A 22,625-nucleotide genomic window follows, 5' to 3' on the forward strand; every position below is an offset into this window, starting at 1 on the left:
AGTTCAATTTTTCATGCCAAACAAGCACTGGACACGTTTGGAAAGGATCGTTTGGCTTTGGTTTCTTCCTGCACTACTTGACGATTAGCCTTTTGCTTGGTCCTTTATTCCTGTCGTTTTGAGATAAGGCGATGGCAGTAGACTCTCGTCCAGTTATGGAATGATAGCTGTCTGTGCATGCTGGTCAGTTGTGAGGAAACAAAAATATTTCGAAATATTTGATCTCCATTCACATGCACAAATTTGAAGCCGAGCAAGTCTTGCGTACCTGAAATAGCTATATTCAGGTCTTCTGCTATCTGATACGGCGAAGATGCGGTGTGTTATCCCAGGTTCCCACGTCAAATGTAAGTGCTGGCGTGTGTGAGTATGTATGTTTATGTTCACATGTGCACGCGCGTGTGTGTGTGTGGTGTGTGTGTGTGTGTGTGTGTGTGTGTGTGTGTGTGTGTGTGTGTGTGTGTGTGTGTGTGTGTGTGTGTGTGTGTGTGTGTGAGAGACACAAGATATTGCAGTGCAGGTCTGTAGACTGCATGCATGCTTTGTTTATCATCAAGTAGTGCGTGTGCCTCGAGCCTCATCTAGAGGCAGTGTGATTACGTCATCATTAGTTTTGAAATGCTGCGTATGGGGTGGCAAATTCTAGCACCACGGGCACTGGTTTGCTACTGCATACAAACTAGTACCTGGTTTGCCACACAGGTTTCATACAAACTAGCACTGATTTACCACACGGGCTTCATACAACTTACTGTAGAAACTAGCGACTGTTTACTATTCAAATTCAATACAAGAAAGCACAGGAGCTGATGCTATTCATGTAGCCTCTATACCCCCATGTGCAACAGTGGTTACTATAGATCTCATGATTCGACCTGCCCCGACTGTCCCTGATTTGTGATCTCTTCCGGTTAAGAAGAGCATAGATCATACTTGATGCTTGATGAGGAACAAGTGCGAACAACTGAGCTCGAGCACTTGCCATAGCATACAATACTAGAACACAAGAGGAGGATTGATCATGCTGAATGCTTGATGAAAAGCAGCTGAGCCCAAGCCCTTGCCATAGATGGTTGCATACAATATTACATTAGTACACAAGAGGGCCGATAAAAAGTGACGGAATGGGAAAGCTTCCAAGGTGATTTGATCACGTGACGTTACTGGCACTTTACTGGCGGAAAGGTTTTATTGCCGCGGCTGCTGCAGCAGTAAAACTTTTCTAGCAGTAAATCGAGTGCTCAGGCTGGGGAAAAAAGGGAAAATCCCTTCTCAGTGCCGCGGTGAGCGCTGCAAAACTTACTTGCCGGTAACGTTAGTTTATCGGTAGTGTGAATGTCCTTCACGGTTTGTCGCCATTCACGGTTTGACGGGATTCGCGGTAGTCTGAACGCGCCCTTACAGAATGTTGAGATGAAAAGCAGCTGAGGTTGAGTCCCTACCATAGGCGGTTGCGCTCATTACGCGAACGTAGAGAGTGTTATCGTGCATGACGTCACAGTGCCTGTATTCAATTAACAGTAGTGTGTGTGTGTGTGTGTGTGTGTGTGCGTGTGTGTGTGTGTGTGTGTGTGTGTGTGTGTGTGTGTGTGTGTGTGTGTGTGTATTGCTTGGTGCTAGTGTTTGGCAAGGCCGTGCAATGTCTGTCCAAGATTGGCAGTGAACTATACCTGGAAGGTGGCGAAGAGGCGGTGAGTCCAAGATCGTGTGCATCTTGCTACAATTGTCAGCAGCCGGGTGATTGTGGGCGTTGTATGGTTTGGCTGAGTCACATAAATTGAAGAGAGAAATGTGTGCCGTTGCGCCTGTGCCTTGCAGAGATTCTGTCTGTGACACCGTGTATTGATGTGTCTAGCAATCTCCAACTTTATTCTTACTTGTATAACTTTGCCATGGCTGCTGCTGCTGCTGTTGCTGGTGGTGGTGCTGCTGCTGTTGCTGGTGGGGGTGGTGCTGCTGTTGCTGCTGCTGCTGCTGCTGTTGTTGCTGCTGCTGTTGCTGCTGTTGCTGTTGTTGCTGCTGCTGCTGCTGCTGCTGTTGTTGCTGCTGCTGCTGCTGCTGTTGCTGCTGCTGCTGCTGCTGCTTTTCCTGCTTCTGCTGCTGCTGCTGTTGCTGCTCTCCTTGTAAGCGGGTATTGTGCACTTTGTGCACGGAGAGGACTTAACCTACGTTGTTATCCTTGTCTTCATTTTTGTTGCTGGTTCCTCGTTTAGCTTGCACTGCGCACGGTCAACTCGTCTCGCTCGGCGTTTGCCTGCGTGACCTTCCACAAGAGCTTCTTTATCGACTACGAGCAGCGTCGCGACGATGGCGGCCATGCCAACACTGCTGCTGCCGGCGGCGGCGTTGGTAATGGTGGTAACCGTGGCAATGATGGTGGTGGTGCTGGTGGTGACTATGACGACGACGAGGATCAGGACGTGAAGTGCAAGGTCGGCGCCAAGGTAGGCAACAACCCCTGTGTGATCTGTATCAGATCACTAGTGTCAGGGAATTGTAGCGTCCAGGAAGACTACCGCATCTCCCCGATTATACTGTATAGCAGGAAATTTTCGGACGGAAATATTTTCGGACAAAGCCGATTTTCGACCTTTCGTACGGATTTTATTTTCGTACAATGCTGCATGCTAAACGCACGTGTTCGCATGTATAGTGTACATAACTTCACAGGGCCTAGGGACAAACTTTAGAACGGAATTAATTTTAGTACAAAAGAGGCTGTGTACGAAATCGTACGAAAATAAGTTCCGTCCGAAAATTTCCTGCTATACAGTAAGTCGCACTTGATTATAAATCTATAGAAAAGCGAAGTACCAAGGAACTACAAGTTACGCTATAATGTTCACTAACACCACCAGTTACTAAACAATCAGCTCATGCGATAACATTGCACGACACTGACCAACGTTATTATAAATGATTATACATCTTAACCCTTTTTCAGATCTAAGCCAAATTGTTTCTATACATTTCAATGAAATTAGGAAGTCGCACCCCCTTCTTTGCCGTTGAAACCAAGTGTAAGAAAAAGTACGACTAACATCCGGAGAACATGAAAATATGACGGAATGTTGATTCTGAACGTGCTAGTGCAAGTGGCCCTTGGGGCTGGGAAGATGTGTACGCATGCTTCCATTACCTGTGTGCTGTGCCATATTTGGGGTCAGCAAGTAATAGCTATGACCGTCATCTCGTTTGTACAGACTAAACGCAATGCTGAGGTGTCCAACCCAAGGTCGAAATGCACATCAGGGATGAATTTATCCGGTATCGCATCGCAGGTTGCTATGCAAAATCGATCTACTGCTACTCAAAAATCACTGCGACTAGCAGAAAACTGCAATACACACAGGTTATCCATGCCTAGCTTGCGCCGTCAAGTAACATGCATACTGTGCAGTGTAGGTGGTACATGACTATACTCTCAATCTGCTTGCACATATATGATGCAAGTAACCGCACGTAGGGGGAAAAGTAGCAGCAAAATTTATCCAGAACCCGCCCGACACATACTACTGGGAAATCTAGCGGGAAATGTACACAGACACCTTCTTTGTGCTAATCAAAAATCCAAGATTGGTACACAGTTGAGATTTTGGATATCAAAAACTGCTACCGTATGTCCGCACCTTTAAAGCCATGGCGGTATATTCAATTATAAAGCCAGTCTCAGTAATAAAACCATGGGCTTCATAAATGAAATGACATTTGAAGTACAGTAGATACTGGTTATAACGTGCCCTTCTGATTTTTCACATTTTATCACTATAACCGGTATATCACTACAGGCGATTTTCAACTGCGCTCGTCATACATACACATTATACACGTGTGGGTACTCGATCGCGCTACTGTAGCATACTGATACATGATGCATGCTGCTGCACCTTCCCCAGTCTAGAGTGAAGAACTTCTTGGCCCAAAAGCATCATCCAGGAAGCATCAGACCAGAATACACTATGAAAACACACATGTGGCTCCAAGTCGAGACATCAATGCCTCACACTCGTGTGTTGCTATCACTATAGACGATAATTTGTCTGCACAAAGAGGTGTTTTGAATGGTGATTCTGTATCCTTATAGCCGATTTATCCCTATATACGATATATTGGTTATAATGATAATTTGACTGGCTTTTTCTGGTTTTGCTTTTGATATTTTCATTTTGTATCAATATAGCCGGTTTATCACTATGTCCGATGACTTTATAACCGATATCCACTGTATATTTTGTAAAAATGAAGGAATAAGTACTATGCTAACACACTTAGAGCTCAGCAGGAAGGGTGAACAAGTAGATTTAGATTGATATTTCTGTGTGGACTTTGACTTTTATGGCATGGCGCAGTGGGCGAGTCATTTTACATCTAAAATATCTAGGAAAGCAGCCGTGTTTCGAATATAAGGCCATGGCTTTAAAGGCGCTAACATACGGTATGCAAAAAAAATAACAGTAAATTCATCCCTGCACATGGCCGTGACACTAAGGGGTTCACAGTCATGGTTTGTTTGTTTGTCACTTCCCCTTGTGTTTTCGTTTCCTGGTGTTCACGTCATTTGATGGGTGTGTGTGTGTGTGTGTGTGTGTGTGTGTGTGTGTGTGTGTGTGTGTGTGTGTGTGTGTGTGTGTGTGTGTGTGTGTGTGTGTGTGTGTGTGTGTGTGTGTGTGTGTGTGTGTGTGTGTGTGTGTGTGTGTGTGTGTGTGTGTGTGTGTGTGTGTGTGTGTGTGTGTGTGTGTGTGTGTGTGTGTGTGTGTGTGTGTGTGTGTGTGTGTGTGTGTGTGTGTGTGTGTGTGTGTGTGTGTGTGTGTGTGTGTGTGTGTGTGTGTGTGTGTGTGTGTGTGTGTGTGTGTGTGTGTGTGTGTGTGTGTGTGTGTGTGTGTGTGTGTGTGTGTGTGTGTGTGTGTGTGTGTGTGTGTGTGTGTGGTGTGTGGTGTGTGGTGTGTGGTGTGTGGTGTGTGTGTGTGTGGGGGGGGGGGGGGGGGGTGCACTTGTGTGTGTGTGGGGGGGGGGGGGGTGGGTGTATGTGTGTGTGTGTATGTATGTGCGTGCGCTTGTGTGTGTGTGTGCGTGTGTGTGTGTGTACGCACGCACGCACTCGCGTGTATATGCGTCCGACTGTCTATATCTGCATGCGTGCATGTGTACTGTACGCGTGCATTTGCCCCGTCACAGTCCTGCCTGTCGGTATTCCGTTCCCTGGCGACACTGGAGAAGACGGTGGACCGCTGCAGTATAGACCTGGACGTGCTGGCAGCTAAGCTGGTGTTTGTCCTGCATTGCAAACATGGTTAGTGTCTTGCCTATATTCAACCTGCTTCTACTTGCGGATTTGATTATGATTTTTTTCAGTTCTAAAGATGTGCTAAGAAGTTTGGATGTGGGGCTTTGGTTAAGAGTTTTTCAGCTTTAACATTGTCTGCTTGCGTGTCTGTCTTTGTGGATGTCTGTGTGTGTGTGTGTGTGTGTGTGTGTGTGTGTGTGTGTGTGTGTGTGTGTGTGTGTGAGAGAGAGAGTGTGTGTGAGAGAGAGAGACTGTGTGTGCGTTTGTGTGTGTGTGTGTGTGTGTGTTTGTTCGTCGCTTTTGTGTGGATATTCGTGTGTCCATAACAGGCATCACAAAGACATACAACCTAGGTTTCCAGGAGTGTGAGTCTCTACAAGCCGTCTTCTCCAAGAACCTCTCCGTCAACGTCATCACCGCTCAGTCTAAGTTAGTCATTCTCCAACTCAGCCCAACTCTGGCCTTCTGTGGGAAAACTGAATCTCTCTCCCTCTCTCTATCTCTCTCTCTATCTCTCTCTCTCTCTCTCTCTCTCTCTCTCTCTCTCTCTCTCTCTCTCTCTCTCTCTCTCTTCACGTGTTTGTGTTTCATGTCACGCAGGCTGCTCCAGGAGGTGGTTTCAAACTTTCACATGTCCCAGGAAGAAGTCACCATGCGTGCTCTAGCCAGTCGCCTGGCATTCAAGAATTACATCGATGACGCGCCAGGTACGGCAAACTTTGACAGTTCTTGTTAAATCCCCATGGTGTGCGGAACAGGTTTATGTGTAAACCGATACGTTAAGTTTGATTCGTACTTCGTTTTGCATACAGGAAACACATTGCGCGGTGATCGTGTGATAGGCCAGACAACGTTGTAGAGATGCCACACATGGCTTGTATGCGAAATTAAGTATGAATCAGGCTTTTGGTGACAGGTATTCCTGCTCAATTGTTGGAAAAAGATTTTCCGGTGGGTGGAAAATTTCAATATTTTCAGCCCTAAGGGGCCGTCCGGGGTTACCGATTGTTTTTACAAAACGAAAAGTTTTAGTATTTTTCAGCCCCCACCCACCCACCCACCTTTTCTGCAGGTAAAACGAATTCCAATAAAATATTGATGTCAATTTTCGACATCCAGAAGTAACTGGGCATTCTCAATCAGCATTCAATAATTATTTTCAAAACGAAACACCATCAAACCCACCCACCCACAAACGAAAACATTTCGTTTTGAAAATATTATTGGTAACCTCGGACAGCCCCTAATGTAGGTGAACAATTTCCTTGGTGACAAGAATACTACCCGTAAAAGTCCGTAAATAAGTACCTGCTCGAAAGAAATACCCCCTTCATTCTTTTGGCTCTGTCTGTTGAAGTCAAGTCGAGCCTGATAAACATACTGCCCGAAATAAGTACCAGTATGGTGTGCACATGCAGCACGTAGCATGTACATCGACATGAAAATGACTTCTCAGGTGCGAAAGTTAGTTCGTGCCCGAAAGTCAGTACCCGCCCAAAAGTTAGTACGGGTGTGGTCACTAAATTCGAAAGTAAATACGTACTTATTTACGGACTTTCACGGTATAATACTAAAGAAAAAAACACACTTCAGGCTCTTTGTCAACATCTTGATAGTTTTCACGAGTATACTTTCAAGCCTTCTCGTCCGGTGAAATACAGACAAAGGCAAAGGAACAAGAACAGTTTGCAGTCGTGATTTCGGTCAATCACTGTTGCAGGGGATTGCCATGATCTGGAATGAAACCTATTAGTTACTGTACAATGTACAACTTCACCAGACGTGTGGTGCTCTGTGACTTGTGTGTTGTACACTGTACAACTTCACCAGACGTGTGGTGCTCTGTGACGCGGGTGATATACAGTCAGACGTCGCATAACCGCATGCATCCATTTCCCACAAAAATATTCGAATAAGCGAGGGAACCGGATAATCGAACACACATACTGTATGTATGCATAGCATATGCTGTAAATCGGTAACCAACGACTTTCTTCCGGATGGCGATGGATTAGACTATTGGACCGAAGGACTCCGCTATCTGTACTGTAAAACAATTTCAAAGAAAAGGCTGTTGTCATCTCATTTACCCCTGTTGTCGTTGCTGCTCTTCCTGCTGCTGTTGCTGCTGCTCCTCTTGCTGCTGTTGTCGTCATTGGCCGTTGTTGTTGCTGTTGTTGTTGTTGGTGTTGGTGTTGTTGGTGGTGTCCATTCTAGATCCAAAGAAGGCACTGTTGACCGAGACCCACCTGGACCCCGAGGAGTTTGACCATTACTGCATTGGCGTGGAGTCGTCGCTGACATTCTGCCTTAAAGAGCTACGGGTATGCAATCAACTGGACATATGTGCATGCGGCGAAAACGGTCCTGGGTTGTAAAGTGTTGGTTGGGAATATCATGTTTGTACCTGTGGCATGGGGCTGGCTCTGCTCTATTACCGGATTCTTATCTCTGTCTGTATGTACATGTATGTCTCTCTCTCTCTCTCTCTCTCTCTCTCTCTCTCTCTCTCTCTCTCTCTCTCTCTCTCTCTCTCTCTCTCTCTCTACCTATCTATCTATCTATCTATCTCTCTCTCTCTTGTGAAGGCTATTCTGGGGTTCCTTGACGCAGCGCAACAAGACGTGACGATGCATTTTGAGTCAGGTGGCAAGTGAGTGCTGGGGTGTAGAGTATCAGTATGGTGGGGGGTGTCTGGCTGTCCGTCTGTCTGTCTGTCCGTCTGTCTGTCTGCCTGTCTGTCTGTCTGTCTGTCTAGAGAAAGAGATGCTGGCTGTGTCTGAGGTCTTTGTTGGTGTGTAGAAAGGGAGACGATTGAAGGTTGTGATTGACTGTACCGAATAGTGGTTGCGACTTCGGCGATGATTATTAGGAAAGGGTTTGCTCCCCGCGCTGGAGCTCGCGCTATTCCGCCGACTTGACTTGACACTTGACTGACTCACGACTGCCATCCAGAGCACACGAGAAGTCCATCTTCGATCCTTCCACTCGGCAAACCTGCAAGAAAGCACCACTCCCTGCTCAATACACAGTGTTTCGGGGAATTCACCCCTCATCAGTTGAGCTTGGGTAGGCTGAGGAAGATTGTGTGTGAAGAGCACCACGTATATAGTGCTCTCCAGGCACAAACATCACCAGGGATACAAACTTACAGGGACGCTCCGTATCCAGTTGTGATTGAGTGTGTGATTAACTCAGTGAGTGCATTCCCTGTTGGTATGAATGGTAGTGATATCACAGCAGCAATTCGTGAGTATGTGAACCTTTTGCCGACTTTGCCGCGTAGCAACCTTTATATACACTAAGTGACAACTGAACAAAATCCCTTCTCATGTGGTGCCAGTACTTGAGTGGGGCGGAGTATGTCAGCGTGCCATACGGCAGACATATCTTCCAGGTCCTGAATACGTTGTCGTTTGTCTGTCTGTGCTCATTTGTGTGTGTCCGTGCTCATCATCTCTGACTCTCACCAATGTGTTCCGCGTTCGCCCACACACACACAGGCCTTTGGTTCTGTGCATCGATGGTGACGTATCGTGGACCGCCGACTTCGTCATGGCAACGCTGATGGAGTCCCTGGTCAACCCTGACGCTGCGGCAGCCAATGACGACACCAACGTCAGCAATGCTGCGGGGGTTCTGCCACCGGGGGAAAGTCCCACGTCGCGTGTCGACACACAGCTACCGACATCGCTGGCCAGTCAAGCGACCAGTACGCAGGACATGCCAACGACTCTTCAGAGAGGTTAGCTTAGCGTGTGGGGAATGGTTTAAGCTAGGGCTGAAACGATCGTGGACTTTCACCTTTCGATTACTCTTTAGTCTAACGATCGATTACTCGATTATATTTGTTCGCGGATAGTGTCCAGTTTGCATGCAAAGGTTACTCCATTTCCCAAAGTATGTCAACGAATGAAGTAATGCATAAGTTAGCTCTTTAGAGAGGTTAGCCTGTCATTAGCTTACTAAGTAGCTGGTTTTTTCAGGAGAATTCATAAACATTGTATGCACAGTGTTGCTCAATGAAATCTAATCGCGTGCGTCCAGCCTGCGCCCTGCACCAGTGCGCACGCTCCAGTGTTCAGAGATCTGGGTCTGCCCAGCGTGACATTGTCTCGCATGATTGGGTTTCACTGAGGGACACTTTTCTTCTGCAATACTGTACTTTTCAGGAGGGGGTATGGGATACTACTATCCAAAACATCATGTGTGTTTACTTTGAAGTACCGTGCTGGCAACTGAAATCCGACCCCTGGGCGGTGCATTTTCATTCTGGCGGTCTCTATTTCGTAGTGTTACAATCCCGTGCTGGGTCTTTGCGATGTGAGCGCACCGCTCAGGGGTTCGGATTTCAGTTGCCAGCTCTGTATAATAATATTATTATGTGTGTATGCATCTGTGTGTGCATTTACACAAATAATTCATTCCCGTAGCTATGCAGAAGACGTTACTTCAGTAACGTCTGGCGCTAGCCAGGGTCCATACAGCTTTAATTTGGTACTAGCCAGGGTCCATACAGCTTTAATTCCCGTAGCTATGCAGAAGACGTTACTTCAGTAACGTCTGGCGCTAGCCAGGGTCCACACAGCTTTAATTTGGTGTTTGTTTGTTTGTTTGTTTGTGTCACGCCTGGCGCTATCCCGTATCTGTCCCGTACTGTACCGTACTAGCAAAGACAGCTGGCCCCAATATTTTTGTTTGTTTGTGCCATCGAAATGCCTGGCGCTATCCCGTACCTGTCACGTACCATCAAGGGTACGGTACCAACAAGATAATGAGTATATATGCGAAGTGTATCGGGGGAATGCATTCAGTGCAGTAACATTTTGTGTGGATTTGTGTGCGAGGCCGAGATCCCACTAGCAGGCTGGCTGGGCCGCCTGTCGACCAGCCCGGGAATCGCATGTAGGCCGATAGCATAATAATTATAACGTATATACAGTCATGTAGATCTTTAGCAGGGAGTCATAATGTAAACGACTCCCTGCTGTATGGGGAGATTTTCTAGAAAGAACTACGAAGTAGGGAGACGAGTAAATGCAATCAGAATGGATGTTAGTTGCCGTCAGTATAATAATAAGAAGAAGAAGAACGTCCGTGATCGGCAGAGTCAGCGCCAGCCCCAGGAAACGTCAGGACAGACATCCCTTCGACTCCAGAACGCCCGTGATCGGCAGATTCAGCGCCGCTCCCCTAGCTATGCAGAACACGTTACTTCAGTATCTCATTGAAACGTTTTTGCAGTACAATGATGTAGCTAATCAAAGGAAAAAGCATTTCCATCAGTTCTAACAAATTGCACGATGAGCTAGGCAACAAAGCATAGCGCAGAGCCCTGAGCTTCCAAGCTCTCTCGTTTGGTATTTGTGTGTGTGTTTGTTTGTTTGTTTGTGTCACGCCTGGCGCTATCCGTATCTGACGGCAAAAAAGCATAGGATGTTATACATTTTTCAATTCTCCTATTTTTTTTTCAGGCATATTCTGGGATTCGAACCCGCACTATCGCCCTACATGATTTCCCCCATACACTTCGCATTCATACCCATTCTTCCAAGTTGCTTCACGTTATTATCTTGCGTTTGAAAGCCCTATTTGAATATTGCGGGCAGCTGTATGTGGCCAGCTGTGTTTGATGGTACGGTACGGTACTGGAGACGGTGTCGTATTACCCTCGATCGTACCTGTCCCGTACCTATCCCCTACCGTACCGTGCCATCAAAGACGGCTGGCCACAATGCATATTCAAATAGGGCTTTCAAATGCAAGATCACAATGTGAAACAACTTGGAAGAATGGGTATGAATGCGAAGTGTATGGGGGGATGCATGTAGGGCGATAGTGCGGGTTAGAATCCCAGGATATGCCTTAAAAAAATTGGAGAATTGAAAAAATTATGACAAACTATGCTTTTTTCCTGTCAGATCACAATGTGAAACAACTTGGAAGAATTAGTATGTATGCGAAGTGTATCGGGGGATGCATGCAGGGCGCGCGATAGTGCGGGTTCGAATCCCAGGTTATGTCTTAAAAAAAGAGGATTTTTTTAAAGAATTTATAACATCCCTATGCTTTTTTTTTGTCTAGGTCATCAAGGCAAAAAATCATAGGGATGTTATAAATTTTTCAATTCTCCTATTTTTTTTTTCAGGCATATTCTGGGATTCGAACCCGCACTATCGCCCTACATGCATTCCCCCATACACTTCGCATTCATACCCATTCTTCCAAGTTGCTTCACGTTATGATCTTGCGTTTGAAAGCCCTATTTGAATATTGCGGGCAGCTGTATGTGGCCAGCTGTGTTTGATGGTACGGTACGGGAGACGGTGTCGTATTACCCTCGATCGTACCTGTCCCGTACCTATCCCTACCGTACCATCAAAGACGGCTGGCCACAATGCATATTCAAATAGGGCTTTCAAATGCAAGATCATAATGTGAAGCAACTTGGAAGAATTAGTATGTATGCGAAGTGTATCGGGGGGTGCATGCAGGGTGCGATAGTGCGGGTTCGAATCCCAGGTTGTCTTAAAAAAAAGGAATTTTTTTAAAGACCGGGGGATGCATGCAGGGCGCGATAGTGCGGGTTCGAATCCCAGGTTATGTCTAAAAAAAGGAATTTTTTAAAGAATTTATAACATCCCTATGCTTTTTTTTTGTCTAGGTCATCAAGGCAAAAAAGCATAGCGTAGGGCCCTGAGCTTCCAAGCTCTCTCGTCTACTAAGTCAGCTTTATTTGTCTTCTTCAGTGCTACTATGTTTTATTCATGTGTGCTCGAGTATGCGTTTTCCTGTTGTCTCCGTGTGTGTGTGTGTGTGTGTGCGTGTGTGTGTGCGTGTGTGTGTGTGCGTGTGTGTGTGTGTGTGTGTGCAGGTAACAATGTTCCCTCAGTTCCTGATCGCCTCACGTCTGTTCGAGCACAGAAGCGTCGTGCTGCAGCTGTTGAGGATTCTTCTGCCTCCGCCACCCCAGGTATTGTAGAACATTGCACTGTTCTGATTCTCTGCGTCATGCAACAAAACCACTCTCTGAATGTGGATATTATACTATGCTATGAATGTAGCGCCAGTGTGTGTGCGTGTGTGTGTCTGTGTGTGTGTGTGCGTGTGTGGTGTATACTCATGTGTATGTGTGTGTGTGTATTATGTGTGTGTGTATTATGTGTGTGTGTGTGTGTGTGTGTGTGTGTGTGTGTGTGTGTGTGTGTGTGTGTGTGTGTGTGTGTGTGTGTGTGTGTGTGTGTGTGTGTGTGTGTGTGTGTGTGTGTGTGTGTGTGTGTGTGCAATACTCGGTGTGTACCGCTACGTGTTGCTCAGGAACATCGTCACGCACTCGCAGAAGCACAGTGGGTGATAGTCCCGAAGTGGAGTGGCCCGACAGTGGATTCCCGAAACGTGTTCACAGACGACCGTACGATGACTCCCAAAGCTCCGCGGTGAGGTTTGTCCGTGCTTGTTTGTGTGTACAGTAAAACCTGTGACTAACGACCACCCCTTGGGGCCAGAGAAAGCGGTCTTTAGCGGCAGGTGGTCCTTAGTTAGAGGTTTGCACCGCACAACCATATGTGAATGTGAGACTGTCCGTGCCTGGTGAAGTGGTCTGTAGTACCAGGCTGGTTGCTAGTCACGGTGGTCTGTAGTTACAGGTTTTACTGCAGTACCAGGCTGGTCGCTAGTCACGGTGGTCTTTAGTTACAGGTTTTACTGTAGTACCAGGCTGGTCGCTAGTCACGGTGGTCTTTAGTTACAGGTTTTACTGCAGTACCAGGCTGGTCGCTAGTCACGGTGGTCTTTAGTTACAGGTTTTACTGCAGTACCAGGCTGGTCGCTAGTCACGGTGGTCTTTAGTTACAGGTTTTACTGCAGTACCAGGCTGGTCGCTAGTCACGGTGGTCTTTAGTTACAGGTTTTACTGCAGTACCAGGCTGGTCGCTAGTCACGGTGGTCTTTAGTTACAGGTTTTACTGTAGTACCAGGCTGGTCGCTAGTCACGGTGGTCTTTAGTTACAGGTTTTACTGTAGTACCAGGCTGGTCGCTAGTCACGGTGGTTTTTAGTTACAGGTTTTACTGTAGTACCAGGCTGGTCGCTAGTCACGGTGGTCTTTAGTTACAGGTTTTACTGTAGTACCAGGCTGGTCGCTAGTCACGGTGGTCTTTAGTTACAGGTTTTTACTGTACATTGTTCTATATTTGATGACAGCAGGGATGAATTTACTGTCGTGTTCTTGCATAGCAATTTTGCTATGCAAAATCTCAATTGTGGCGTAAGCTACGAAAACATGGATAGCCTGTACATGTATGCAGGGACTAATTTACTTCAAAAAAATTGCATAGCAATAATTGCTACACACCCCGACGTTTGCCTAGCAACGCAACAATTTTGCATAGCAGTTTTTTTCCGTCGACAATGCAGTCTTCAGTGCACTTCCATTTATACCGTCAACGAACGCCGTGCTGTAATTCCTCAAACCACGAAGCGAGGACGCCTTCTCCCTGCACATCTTGCAAAATATCTTGGTCACAGCTCCGCCACTCGACTCTGCGCGATTCCATTCTTTTTTGGGATCAAATTCAGCAATCCACTTGTCCACAGTACCTTGCTTCACAGACATGCCGGCAGTGAAGAGGCTTCATCAATAAGGCTAGCAGAATTTTACAAAGATAAGTCCTGAACGGTCGAGATGCCTACTGCTAGTGAAGCAACGCGGTCTATATCTCAAAAGCAGGTGAAGTACTTGTCGACACTCGCCTCGTGCTTCCTGGGCTGCACTTCAAGTAAGTAATTAGTTAGTTAGTTTCCAAGTGCACGTGCTGCGGTGCGCATGCGGAGATAGTGTGACATATGGCCATGGTCCCGCGGCCCGCGCGTGCGTATGGTGTAAAATCTACCTGCAGTGCAGGCTGGACAACCACACACACACAGTCTAATCTAGTCACAGTGCATGGCGCGCCATCTCGTGGCGCCAAACCAGCCACACACACTGTAAAGCTACACATGTGCATGCGCTACGCGTGCACTACAAGTCTATGTCCAGGGCCATACTTAGCTGTATGTTGTGTCGCAGTTTACCGCGACTCACTACGAACTTCGAATCGCAGACACTGTGTTTTGCGTCGCAAACTGCGATGCGATACCGGTTAAATTAGTCCCTGGTATGTATGGCAGTTTTCTGCGTGTCACTGTGATTTTTGAGTAGCAGTAGATCGATTTTGCGTAGCAAACTGCGATGCGACACCGGATAAATTGATCCCCTGGACAGTAAAGTGAGCGCACTCATACCACGAGAACAATGGAACAATATTTTTAAGATTTGAACGTCGTTTTCATGTGATGATCATCAGACATCGTCATCACACTGAGAGTTGGACAACAAAGGAAAGTACGCTTACTTTGCTTTCATCGATGTTAGGTTTCTTGTCTCCACGCTGACGGTCTGTATTTCTTTGATCTTTATGGGGTATTTTGAACTAATTCTGCCCAATGTTTGGTGTTAGCACTTTAAGAGTAAGACCAGCGCTTTGGCCGACTGGTTGTAGGCTTTCCTGCGAATCACAAGGTCCCGAGTTCGAGACCCGCGCTGGGAGCAGGGAGCGTGTACTGTGCTAACAAATGCGGTGCTGCATGCGTGAACCACTATAGATGCAAGGAACTGTGCTGACACCCACGGTCAACTGGGTACTCACTACTCGGAGTGAGGGTAACATGGATGCAGCAAACGAGGTTCGCCCCCTTGTCGGGCATTGGTTGTGAGAGTTACCACCTCACCCTCGCCGTTAGGCGCTGCATCTGCCACCCTGGTATTACTGGCTTGGTGGTGGCCTGGCACAAGCGAAACTTCCTAAGCTGGTTGTGTTTCTCAACAGCAATAGTGTAGCCGGTTGTAACGCGGACGTGCAAACTTTACGTTTTAATCTTGTTTCAATAGTAATGCCTGTCCGGTACTGAGCACTTCAACATTTGCTATGTAGCCACCGGTCATAATCCGAGTAAATGTACTGATGACGATATCTGGGAGGGGGGGCATTGGTCGCTGCTTTATGCATGACGTCACTCACCTACTCCAGACGTTTGTGTGTGTGCATGTGCAAATGTTCGCGTGTCTGTACATGTATGTATGTATGCATCCTGCACATGCCGTGTACTCATACGTGTATCTTATGTTTGTTTGCGTGCACTCGCCTTCGTCCGTGCCGTCAGCTCGGCACCTCGTCAGCAATACCGTCGTCCACCATCGCTCCCAGGACACCGCAGACACTGGGTGGCAATAGCAGCAGCAGCAGCAGCAGCAATCGCCCACGGCGAACCACGGCCCCGTCCCTCGGTACCGTGACGCCGAGTGCGAGATCTGGTAGTCACAGATATGGTGGTGGTGGTGGTGGTGGAGGTACTGGAACTCTGGAGACCATTGATGACGACGATGACTACAACCCCTTCACCGTACCGCTCTCCGATGACCTCAGCATGCCTCCTCATGAGAGTAAGTATCTGCGGTGTACCCTACAATAGGAATGCAATGAAGATTTTCAGTACAGTTAACTTCGCTTATCAGGACACTCGGCGGGGCATCAGAAAAGTGTCCTTATTCACGAAGTGTCGGTATACCCGAAGTCTCATTATACGTGTTACAGTTGGATGGGACTTTGCTCTGGGCATGAAAATTCTGTCGTTATTCGCGAATTGTCGTTATATCCGCAGTCATTATCAGCAAAGTTGACTGTATACCGTACTCACTTGATTAGAAGCCCCTCTCGAATAAAAGCTCCTCTTGAATAATAGCCCCCCTACAAGGACTGTTTGAAAAAATACAAGCCCCTCTCGAATAGAAGCCCGGACTACTATTCGCAAAACATGGGGTGACCAGGTAGTGCCATGTAGGAAGGTCAAGTGTGCAAAAAACACCCCGTGCATGTTTACATTGGTACATGTCCTGGTCGACGTAGTGTGTGCAAACTAACTCGGGGCCGAGTTGCTGTGAATATGAAAGTTTTTGAGATTCGATTGGAATACTGGTATGGAATGAAACAATAAAAGCCCCTCTCGAATAGAAGCACCTCTTGAATAGAAGCCTCGTCAAAAATTGGGATTGAAAAAATAGAAGCCCCCGGCTTCTAATCGAGTGAGTACGGTATTCATTTCGATTCGTCCTAGTAGCACTTCAAGCATGCACTCATACGCACTGCATCACTAAAATGGTTTGATCTGGGAATTTCGCCGGGACAGACACCCACTCGAGTACTCGAGCTGCACATTCTTGGTTTTATGCTCTCTTTGGTAAGAGAGTGAGAGAGGGATTGGTGGGTCTGATCTCCTCACCTCCCACCGCTTTAGGAGCTGCATCTGCACCTCGATCCTTGTAGGGTGGTGGCGTTCCTACGGATGCGGAAAACTCGGCCTCTAGCCGAGTCTGATGCGATCTGTGAATTTTGTTCTTGTTGGTAAGATCGGTATAAGTGTGTTGTGTGTTGTAGTTGACCGCGTGGCCTAATGGATAAGGCGTCTGACTTCGAATCAGAAGATTGTGGGTTCGAGTCCCATCGTGGTCGTCTGGCTTTTTTTTGCCTTTTTCTCCTGTACCTCCTCCGTGCTAGTTCGTTTGTCGCGCTTTTGTTGATCTTTTGTTTTTGTAGCTAGCCCGGCCGGCCGGGGGTGCAATGGTTAGCTTGTGTGTTTCTGAACATTCACGTGATATTGACGCGGATCCCGCAAATTCTAATATATTTATAAGAAGAAAACAGGACCAATGGGCTAAAAGTTACGCCAAGAGCACATACCCCCATACCCCAGAGTGTGAAAGATCACTTATCAGATCTGGGACGGCGAAATCCGTGTTGCACATAATAATAATGACATCATGAGTAGGGGAAGTGTGGACGTGGTACATCGCGTCGACGGAATGAGGCAAGTCCGACCCAAAAAATGACGTACATCACGGACTACGCCGTCCCACAACCCCATCCCAGTTGCGCACTCTGGGGTATTATGGACTGTTGGTTACGCCAAGAGTACATAACCACACAGAGTGTGCAACGCCTGATCCAGCTCTGCATAGGGTCTTGGTCGAGCGGAATCACATCTCTGCATCATAATACCGTACAGACCGGGGGGGGGGGGGGGGGGGAGTCGCGGGTGCTCTCTGATCAAAAACAACGGTGCCCTGCCTCAAGACCGGCCTTGCGCTGGTGTGGAGCGCACGCGTGACATCAGAAGATCCGATTACGCTCCACCAAGACCTTATGGAGAGATGGATCAGGCATTACACACTCTGGGGTATGTACTCTTGGTTATGCTATACTGTCCATTAACAGCACCAGTCACTTCACAATCAGCAGGTGGTGTTAGTGGACACTTTGCGTAACTCGTAGTTCATTGGTCCTTTTTCTTCCTAAAAAATCCTTGGCTCTCTATCCGAGTCAAATTGTTATAATTATTATCTATTTGTTTTTGTGCTGCTCAGATCCTGCTCAAGAATCTCAGTATGGCGGTGGCGATGGTGATGCTAGCATGTCAGATGACAAGAGCTATGCTAACCCTGGCGCTCATCACAGACTGTATGCAGTGGCTAGTCAGGCATCATTCGCACCCGGCGAAACCCTGGTGGACGAAACTCCGCCGTCGACAACCACCTCCAGGAACCGGTTAGTACCGGAATTCCCCCATTTGCGCATCCCTTTGTTGCCTCTAACGTTAGGTGTAAGAAGGTGTGAGTTATGTACGGGGAATTATTGACAGCTTCAGTAGGCTTGCAAATGGTCAATTTGATCAGTATTGGGTCTTACTTAGCATGTTTTGGCAACTTTCAGTAGGCTTACGGATAGCCGATTTGATCAGTATCGGGTCTTTTGTTTCTGTGTCCTTTTCTCCTCCCGCTCATCGCAGCCCTCCATCGTCATGGCTACGCTCGCAAGAACGTAATAACTTCAACCCTATGGATACGCCCGTGTCAGGTGTGTATCTATCTACCCATCCGTCCGTCCAACTATCCGTCTTTGCACCCTCCCACCCATCCATCCATGCGTTCATGCACCCACACATTCATCCATCCATCCTTGCATCCATCTACAGTCGACCTACCCTTATAACGATATTTGTGTCACACCAAGAAATATTGTTATAAGGGTAATATTGTTATAGGAGTAACTGGTTCATTTCATACACATACGTCATAATGCATGAATTCTGTTCATTTTTTACATTCTTCATAGCGTAAAAAAAACTGACGTACATGCACATTATGTGCACAGCAAGGTGCCCACTGGTGCCCCATTGCATTTCGTCATGTCCTCGCGACTTATCAAGTGAAGCTTGCCCTACCTGGATAGTGGGCTCTACATGTTGCCTGCTAGATATTGTTATAAAATGGAAAATGTCGATTGGTCAGCCCATTTTATATCGTTATAGGGGTAATATCGTTATAGCAATATTGTTATAGAGGTAAGGCATTGTATGCACAAGTCAATGGAGTGATTTGGTTTGGCAGAAAAATATCGTTATAGAGGTTATCGTTATAAGGGTAGGTCGACTGTATCTATCCATGTATCCATACTCCCAAAAATGTAACCATCCACTCATCCACTTACCCATCTATCTTATACTGTTTCCACCTTCAAAGTATGCATCAACCAATGCATCCATCTATCTATACACCCATCCACTCATCCATCCATTCATTCATGCATGTATCCATCTACATGTGCCTGACTATCAATCTTCCTAACATAGAAGGCAGCCATAAATAATATTATGTTTCAGCTATGTTTCAGCTGCAAGTCAAATATCACAGAAAAGCGCATCCTCGTCTCAGGCAGCATTTGCTGGAGCTGTGGTGCCGGGCTCGCTTTGTGTGTGAAACTCTAGCTGCAGATGATTGAGTCTCGACTCTGTTTGTTTTGATATGCTCTCTGTACATCCAGGCCTGTCTCAGTTTCCTGTGCACGACTCTTCAGAATTTGTAAGTTTCCAGTCTGTATTCTCACGATGGCCTTTGGCCAATAAGAGATATCAGTAGTACAGTTTCTGTGCGGACATGCTTACTGAGTGTGTTCGATTCCGCCTATGAAATCGATCCATGAATGGAATCTGGTACATTCAAGTCGTTCGATTTTGATGTCATGAGCCCCGGAATGAGTTCGGAATCCATTCACCCTTTTCACATGGGGTGAGGTGAATAGCCAGGGGCAATTCATGAATGGATTCAACGTCGATTCGTCGGCAACATCGAACACACTTACTGTGCTGATATGCAGATAATTTTGATGGTTCTAAATTCTAATCTTCATCCTGAAGATGGGCCGGAAGCCGCCGTATGCTCGCTCCAGGCTTTCCAGCGTTTCGCGGAGGACTTGCACTAGTCTCTCTCTCTCTCTCTCTCTCTCTCTCTCTCTCTCTCTCTCTCTCTCTCTCTCTTTCTCTCTTTCTCTCTCTCTCTCTCTCTCTCTCTCTCTCTCTCTCTCTCTCTCTCTCTCTCTCTCTCTCTCTCTCACACACACACACACACACACACACACACACACACACACACACACACACACACTCAGCTCCCTGTTCTCTGTCATCACAGCATTCAATTTTTTGGAAACCTCTTATAACGCTGACTCAAAACATCGAGACAAAAAGCGCTGCTCTTTCAAGAACGTCACTGATCATGCCTTAGATGTTGTTTCAAATGTTTATTCTCGCATTGTTCTTGTTGTCATTATTCTGATTGTTGTTGTTGGAATTCTTTATTTTCACGATGTAGTCGTTGTTCTTGTTCTTGTTGTGGTTACAGGGATCTAGTGCTGATCAGGAATGTTCTGAGTTTGACATGAGTATAGTGGAGAACTCGCCTCTGCGTGCTGCTCGTGCTGGAAACCTACCAACAGCAAGTATGTCTGTTTGGGTTGGTTTTCTATTTCCAATGCTGTGTGTGTGTGTGTCTGTCTGTATTTGTGTGTGTGTGTGTGTGTGTGTGTCCATGTGGGTGTGTGTCTGTGTGTGCATGTGTGTGTGTGTGGGTATGTGTATGTATTAGGGGTGAACGAGTATCTATTTTGACCAATCGATCACTCATTCATAATATTCGATCGAGTATCCGATTATTTCGAGTATTTTATCAAAATTCAAAAGCACTAGATTTGTGAGTTCTCAACCAATTCGGAAGAAATTATCTGTGAACATAGAACAAAAGTCGCCAACGTCTTGTACAAAGTGTAAAGTAATGATTTTCACCAGTACTTTCATTATCTCATAACAAACTAACGTTACTTGCCGTGGTGGTCGCATCGTCCAATTCATAAAATACTGACTCAAAGGCATGCATAACGCATGCATATCAGTTGATGAGCGGTACAACAGAAGTTTTTGAAAATAGAATGCCAATACTATATAAAAAAATAAACGATCGAGTTCAAAATTTCGAATACTCGCTCGTTTGAAATTTTCGAACAAATACTCGATTATTCGAACTAATCATTTCACCCCTAGTATGTATGTATGTATGTATGTATGTATGTATGTATGTATGTATGTGTGTACTGTAAACCGTGAAATTATTGCGATGGTCTAATTTCTGCGAAATTCGCGACCGCGAGGAAATCGCGAAATTTAGACAGCGCGAAAAGGAGATCCATGAAAGGTTTAGCAAGAATGCCACAGTACTATACAGTAGCACATTCTGCAATCGCAAAATTAAAACCTCGCAAACCTGTCCGGATTCTGAAAACGCCAACTAAAAACGCCGCGAAAATTTCACGCTTTACAGTATGCGTTTGTATCCTAGTCTGCACACACTGCACTCACAATAGAGAGGTTCTGCACAACGAAAATTCGAACGAAGTTTCGCGACAGGCCTTGCGAAAATGTGTACGAATTTTCGCACGAACTTTGTGTTCTGCACATTTTCATAGTTTGCACGTGCCAAGTGCACGTACACCATGTTCTGATCTCACGAAATTTCCCACGAAAGTTCATTTCGTGTTCACTGGACGTTTCGCGTCCAAAGCTTTGCGAAAGTTAGTGCGAAGTTTCTCACTTCGTGACGTAGAGCGAAAGTTCGTACACATTTTCGTTTTGCAGAACCTCTCTAATATGGCCTTTGGTTCTGCATTATCATCATTGTCTTACAGCATCTCGCTCCTCACACATGCCTGGCCTGGGCACGAGGTCTACACGGATGACAGTACCCGCCAGCCCATCACTAGCATCCATCTCCATGATCTCTGCTACGCCCGCAAGTTGCCGTGGCAACCCAGCGCAGGCGTCGGAAGCGGACCTGTCAATGGCAGTTGTCGACGACGACGAAGACGACGCGGCAGACGTTACCATGGAGATGAGCGAGGACGCCGTGGTGGACCGAACCGAGTTTGAAAGTTTGGCAGTTGCCATGGCATCACCGGGTGCAGCAGCCGAAAACGCGAATGCAATGCAACCTGCTGCTTCTCCAAACTCTCGCCAGGTAAAACAAGTTTTGTTGTCTGCAAGATAAACAGCGGAAATGTTGATTGTATGCGTACACTGTTTTGAGGTTGGTGTAGGGTTGTGAACATGTTCGTCAGATTTCAACTGGAAGTTCGCAACAGCTGTTTTATGTGTTTGTTTGCAATCCTGTGCTGTTGAATGTGCGTGTGTGTGTGTGTGTGTGTGTGTGCGTGCGTGCGTGCGTGCGTGTGCGTGTCTTCTTTCAGTTTTGTGCGCTATTCTTCGGCGGCGCTATACCGGAGAACTTCTCTACCGGTCCTGCAACAACGGTTAGTGGCCTGGTCTTTAATGACGTGGTTTGTACCACCAGCGCAACAACCCGATTCTGACGGCTTTCTTCTTCTGTTTCAAATCTTTATTCTCACGATAGCCAGTGGCCAATAAGAGATTGTCATTGTCATTGTAGTAGAACCACTCTGATCTGTACTGGTGTTTTCCGTCTGCATCTTGGTACTGTGTCGTTTGTTCAGGTGTCAGAAGAGGTACTGGCTGAGGACTCGGATGACGACTGATGCAACGGCTCCACGGCTGTACCTGTACCTCCAGCGCTGTCTTCCTACATCACGTCTTTCTATTCAATTGTTGCTGATGAGCTGACATTGACTTTCCTCTCCTTCCACGTGTATTGATATAGCGTAGCTCTGCTGCTCGAAGCCAGCCTGCCACTGTGTTCGCTACATTCACCATTATCAGGTGTATTCTGGTGTAGGTTATTGTCAAAATAATATAATAATTATCATAGACCACTCGCTTAGCATCCTTGTACTCGCCAATGCTTTACGGAGAATCTTTCAAATTAAATAATATGAGACAGGGTTGCTTGTGGTTAGCAATGATCACCGGTGGCAGGGTTCCTGCTTGAGTCTCCCGGAGTTTGAACGCCG

General features: G+C 46.5%; 1 protein-coding gene and 1 non-coding gene across 2 annotated transcripts; both read left to right on the forward strand.

The window, feature by feature from the left end:
- Window positions 1–30: 30 nt before the first annotated feature.
- LOC135828307 (uncharacterized) lies at window positions 31–22,530 on the forward strand. The gene is made up of 19 exons (XM_065340758.1): window positions 31–347; window positions 1,621–1,691; window positions 2,214–2,444; window positions 5,176–5,290; window positions 5,614–5,713; window positions 5,885–5,991; window positions 7,502–7,608; window positions 7,873–7,937; window positions 8,788–9,029; window positions 12,159–12,257; window positions 12,602–12,720; window positions 15,484–15,763; window positions 17,741–17,921; window positions 18,163–18,230; window positions 19,197–19,234; window positions 20,054–20,150; window positions 21,390–21,718; window positions 21,948–22,010; window positions 22,212–22,530. The coding sequence occupies exons 1-19, from the start codon at window positions 314–316 to the stop codon at window positions 22,251–22,253; spliced, it is 2,388 nt and encodes a 795-aa protein (XP_065196830.1). The 5' UTR covers window positions 31–313; the 3' UTR covers window positions 22,254–22,530.
- Trnar-ucg (transfer RNA arginine (anticodon UCG)) lies at window positions 16,757–16,829 on the forward strand. The gene has a single exon. It is a non-coding gene; the product is annotated as a tRNA-Arg (tRNA).
- Window positions 22,531–22,625: the final 95 nt, after the last annotated feature.

Source organism: Sycon ciliatum, chromosome 12 (assembly GCF_964019385.1).
Source record: "Sycon ciliatum chromosome 12, ocSycCili1.1, whole genome shotgun sequence".
Classification (NCBI taxonomy): domain Eukaryota; kingdom Metazoa; phylum Porifera; class Calcarea; order Leucosolenida; family Sycettidae; genus Sycon; species Sycon ciliatum.

What these genes read in the sequence shown, in the direction of transcription:
- LOC135828307 (XM_065340758.1), top strand. Translation starts at nt 314, where the DNA reads ATGCGGTGTGTTATCCCAGGTTCCCACGTCAAAT. An exon ending in CTTCTCCAAACTCTCGCCAG is followed by an intron (nt 21,719 to 21,947) that starts GTAAAACAAGTT and finishes GTCTTCTTTCAG; the next exon opens with TTTTGTGCGCTATTCTTCGG. An exon ending in CTACCGGTCCTGCAACAACG is followed by an intron (nt 22,011 to 22,211) that starts GTTAGTGGCCTG and finishes TCGTTTGTTCAG; the next exon opens with GTGTCAGAAGAGGTACTGGC.